Here is a 5,071-nt window from a genome sequence, read left to right on the forward strand (position 1 = left end):
TTATGCCTTCACCAGAGATTGGAATTCTGTCAAGGAAGAAAATGAGAAAGGCAGGGAATAAAACTCGATGCAATTGGTTTTTAACATCTTTAGAAAAGATAGATAAAAATGACTTAAACTCCTAGCCATGGAGGGCTCCCAAAGTTATTATAACACTGCACAAGCTACTGCTAAACTGAGATTCTGGGGGCGTAACAGATTTTTCACTCCTTAAAAAGAGTAAGTGCAGAGAGGAGGAGTGTGTCTGTAAATTCATATTTGTGGGAAATCCTGACTTAAGGGTAAACTATCTTTAACCCATTACAAACTCTGATAATAGCCAAGGAAGCAGAGAGTGAATTAGGTCGAGTCTGTAGCTTTCAATACGAGGGATTTTTTGGTTTTGTTATTCCAAAGAAAAAATATCAGTAGTGATGTAATTTCAGAATGGGAGATTCAATGGTTAAGGGCTAAGATCTGCATAATATAATGCCCTATTTGGGGCTCATAAACAGAAGCTGCAAAAGCTGCTGCTAAAGCAAATTCCTCCAACAGTGTATCTCTCTCTCCTCCCAAACTCTGGCTAAGATTAGCACGTGTGTCTGTTAGAGTTATTGCCACCTGTCCTAGTTCAGCTGAGACAGCCCTGTTTTCAGTGACTTCATCTCTAATATATGATGCATAATGTCCTATTTTCCTTCGCTGCAACTTCTAAAAGAAATACCGTGGCCAGTTCATGCCATCCCTGTGAGGTTTTCTTGAGAAATTGGATTTAGTTTCTCGTTGAAGGACTGCCCAGTGAAATTTGCACTTATCAGATAATTCTCCAGCACAAAATTCTGTGCTGCATTGCAGCAGTTCTAGCCTTGAAAAACAATACCAGTCTTATTTTACATTACTGAATTAACCACTCAGTGATGTTGGCCAATGTTTGATAGTGGTAGATGAAGAAATGAGTTTATGTAGGTGGAAGTATGTTTAAAAATGAAAGCGTCATATGGCCAGAAGTGCAGAGCATCCATTGCCAAGATGGAAATTCAAAGAATGAATAGGTGTTCAGGATGTTAAAATCTGGCATATGAGTCTATGGATCAGACACACGGCAGAATTAACCCCAAAGCTGTTGTTATCGATTGGAAGAACAGGCTCTACATTGGGCCTAAATCTGCTGTTGCTGCAGGAGACCAAATGGGAATAAAGCTGTGAAAATAAAGGAGTATTCGCTAGTACAAAAATTGTGGCAGAAAGTACCAGGCCAAAGTACTTGGATGCATTCTTCATGCCACAGTTTAAATGCAGCCCTAAATGCATGCATTTTAAAACACAAATTTTAAAAGTTTCCAAAAGTCTTACCTTCTACTCCAATTTTTCCATCACCATCAGTGTCCCCTGCAGCCAGAAAAGCCTTGGTCTCCGCAGAGGTGAGGACTCTGGCACTTGAAGAGAAATTCTTCAGAAACAGCCTGAAATAGAACAGGGTAGAGTACTGTGCTTGAGTTTTATTCTCTGAAATATCCTTGGCATATTGGTATTTCTGTTTTTCTTAAACCCATGCCAAAAATCCCATAAGGTAATGCCCGATCTTATTATCTGTGGAGATCCACATAAAATCAAAGAAAGACAAGGAATTGTGTTTTATTTTTAAAATAACAGCAAGATTCTTCTAGGACACCAAGCAAGTTCAAAGGTTTACGTTGTTTAAAGAAATACAGCAGCTGAACAGTACTTACTGAAGCTCCTCTTCTTCGATGAAACCACTCTTGTCCTGATCAAGGATTCCAAAAACTTTCTTGATCTGATCAGGAGTTTTGCTGGATAAACCAACCGTGGAGAAGAAAGACTTGTAGTTGAAGGAATCATCAGCTGGAAGAAACAGAAGTTGTTTAAATATTTCCCCTTGAAGTTGCTACTATTGTATGTGTTCCTTGGGAATATGTATGTCTTTTCTTAAACATCAGCCTGCTCCTCTTTCTCTTGTTCCCCGATGTAGCAAAAAAGAAGATATAGTGGATCATTTCCCTTTTTGACCGCTCCATGCCTGTGGTCATATATCCTTTCAGCCAGTTTGAAGTTTTCTGCTACAATGCATTCTGCTAAATCAGTATTTATGCAATGATGTGTCACATGCAATTAATAATAAATATTTAGAGGGTGCTACTGTGGCTTACAGACCAACTCCTATAATTACTTCATTTTCACTTAGTCCTTACTTTGGTGAAGAATTTGGTAGAAAAGTCAGTCAGTCAGTCATTCGCAGTCAAACTAGCTCTTTGACCGTTTGGCAAATTGGCTTGATCTTGCCGAGGAACTCTTAAGAGAACTGAGGCTGGTCATTGCTTCACAAATGACTCTTTGATTCTGCAAGCTGAGGCTTTTTTGACATTTTGAAGGAAAAGGCTAACTATTTAAATATAAGTCTTTAACAGGTTTAAAAATTGACAGAGTTTAGAGTTAAGACAACCCTAACTGAAACTGTGGCCCTTTAACTGCTGCTCTGTGTTTTGGGGAATGTTACCCACCAAATAACCACTTGTGAGACTTTCTGAATTCAAGGGGCTATACTGTAATGTAGCTAGAAAGAGATCTCACGGGGAAGGAATCTAAGAGGAAAATGATAGGCATGTCATCTTAAGACATAAAAATGATATGCATCTTCTGGCTGCAGAGAGACCATTCCTTACCCTGGCAGCTGGAGAGAGCAGATTCAATATCTTTAGCAGAAAGGATGTCAGTGATGGCCATTGTTGAACTGCAAAATAAATTAAATGTGAGCTACTTAGTCATTAAAATGACTTCTCTACCTCTTTCATGGCTCTATTTGAAGTTGCTGCTGTGACAGTATATGATAGGGGAGACATTATTCATCTAATTGTAAGCGGAGCATACTGTAACAGATGTCTGCAGCAGGTGCTTCCACTGAAAGCTGGGTAATGAGGGAGGAATTCTGCATGCGGGAGTGTGGGGCTTCAGGAAGATCTGATGCCTGAACTGCACTGGGAGCGCGAATCAAAGGTGTCTAGCACCACAAAACTTCATGACTTCTGTGTGGGTTTTCCTGGAGGTGGATTATTACTCAATTAAAATTGGCATATTTTTACAGCATACATAAAAGATAAGGCTCAGTATGTCCCCAAGAACTATATCTGGAATAAATGTAATGGGAATTTTAAAAATCTAGTATTACTATCAATAAATGTAGTGATCTTTTCAAAGAATGCAAATAATAGTGTAGAATAAGTAATAACAGTTTTACTCATTTCAAGGAAATCTAAATTTGGAGAGTAAGTTCCTCCTCTGTTTAGTTGCAACAATAAATGTAGCGACACTATATATTTGGCTTGCTGGGCTGCTGCATCATTGAAAGACGACATTTCATGGTAGCTTTATAAAAAAGTTTTCTTAAGTATGTAGTGTTTTTTTTTCTTTTTAATTCCATGTAGGTGATAATAAACCAGATTTTTATCCAGATTTTGGCATTTGAGTATATTGATGTGCTTAGAGCAAAGGTATTGAGACTTAATATTCATTCCTAGAAGAGTAGAGGAGGCGCTTTCTTCTGATACAGCAGCATTTGCCAAAAGATACTCTTTGTCCCATTCAGCCACCAACAGCTGCAATAGTTTGCCAACGTAATATATATCGCTTAAGAAAATGCTACAAGGCCTGAATTTCTAGTCAATTTTTTAATGTGAACATAGCGTCGATGCATTTACAGTTTGGTAAACTGCACACATCAGTGCAGACTGGTTACAATTTAAAACTTGCGACATTACTGTAAAGTAGCTTCATGTTAATGAGGGAAGGGGAACTAAGGTATAGAAAAGTTATTCTTGAAAGCCACAAGAGAACAGAAATATCTTTTCATGAATCCTTAACTGATCTTCAACAACATCATTCTTCCTGTCTAAGCATGGAAAGCAGCATTCATGAGAAGGAAACCAATGCCGGTAACCATTTACAGTCTGTGCGCTGGTTTGAGATCGACATACAGGTTTAAACTACCTAAAATATGAAATGGCTGCCTCTGTACCTGTTGGTTTGCAGCAGAGGAAGTTGTTGGTCATTTCAGTCCCTTTCTGAGTATCTCAGAAGGTGTAAGGAGACAACGGGACAAATTCACGCTGATGGCAATGGGTACTTCTCCAGCTAAGGCAGATGAGTTACTTTTGTTTTGCTAGCAATTATTTTGTCCCAGTGGCTTCTTGTGCAAAATACTTCCCCTCTCAGCACTAGGCGAGATAATTTGGAGCTCTGCCATTCACCTAATTCTCACTGCTGACAGGATTAAAAATGAGGAAGAGTTGAAGGAAAACCTAAAAATTGCAGCATTTTTTACAAGGGGCATCGCTCCTGTCTTTTTCAATCCTGTGATCTGAATGCTGATCCTATTCTATGTTAGCTTGTAAAGATACGACTTACTGGAAGCTGATATAAGAATAGATACTTTAATTGCATAGGCGCTTTCCATTTAGGGAGCGTTTTGCTTTTGTGTTTCTTTTTCTGAAAGCAGAGTATCTGATCAGCTTACCTTTGTGGTCTTCTTGACTGGATATGGAAGCAGTCTGGTTGGGAGGAACGTACTTGCTGTGTGTCTCCAGCAGAGCTGAGCTTGCATATATATACTTTAAGTTGTATACCATATACAGATTTTAGGTTTCAGCGTCACGAAGGGGGAATGGTGTCAAATGAACTTGCCTAACTAATCATCTTGCACTATTTTTATCTCAAGAGAATACATATGATATTTGCAAACGAAACAAGATAAGTGGCCAGATAGGTGAAAAGGACAGAGTCATATTAAGTTTCTTCTGATTTAAGCAGAAAATACCAACTTCTCCATATGATGTAGGGCAGGAAAAAAAACCCCGCTATCTGATGTGCTTGATCCAAGGAGTCAGATGAAATGAAGCACTACTAACTTCTGAAGAGATGCCTTTAATGAATGTTTAAATGTGATAACTTGTTATCTTATCTGCAGACACTACATGTGATAGTTTCATCGTTAGAGCACTAAACAAAAAAAAAATTAAAATATCCTGTTCAAATATTGTTTGTGTAGCAAACCATTTAGGGAAAATAATAGTCCTGTTGT

The 5,071-nt window shown here is 38.4% G+C and overlaps 1 protein-coding gene across 1 annotated transcript; it reads right to left on the reverse strand.

Moving 5' to 3' along the window:
* LOC309590891 (parvalbumin, thymic) lies at nt 1-2,721 on the reverse strand (the record flags this gene model as incomplete). The annotated part of the gene is made up of 4 exons (XM_082312464.1): nt 1-26; nt 1,333-1,442; nt 1,710-1,842; nt 2,661-2,721. The coding sequence occupies 4 exons, from the start codon at nt 2,719-2,721 to the stop codon at nt 1-3; spliced, it is 330 nt and encodes a 109-aa protein (XP_082168590.1).
* Between the last annotated feature and the right edge of the window lie 2,350 nt (nt 2,722-5,071).

Source organism: Platalea leucorodia (genome assembly GCF_965183815.1).
Source record: "Platalea leucorodia genome assembly, chromosome: 5".
In the NCBI taxonomy this organism is placed as follows: Eukaryota; Metazoa; Chordata; class Aves; order Pelecaniformes; family Threskiornithidae; genus Platalea; species Platalea leucorodia.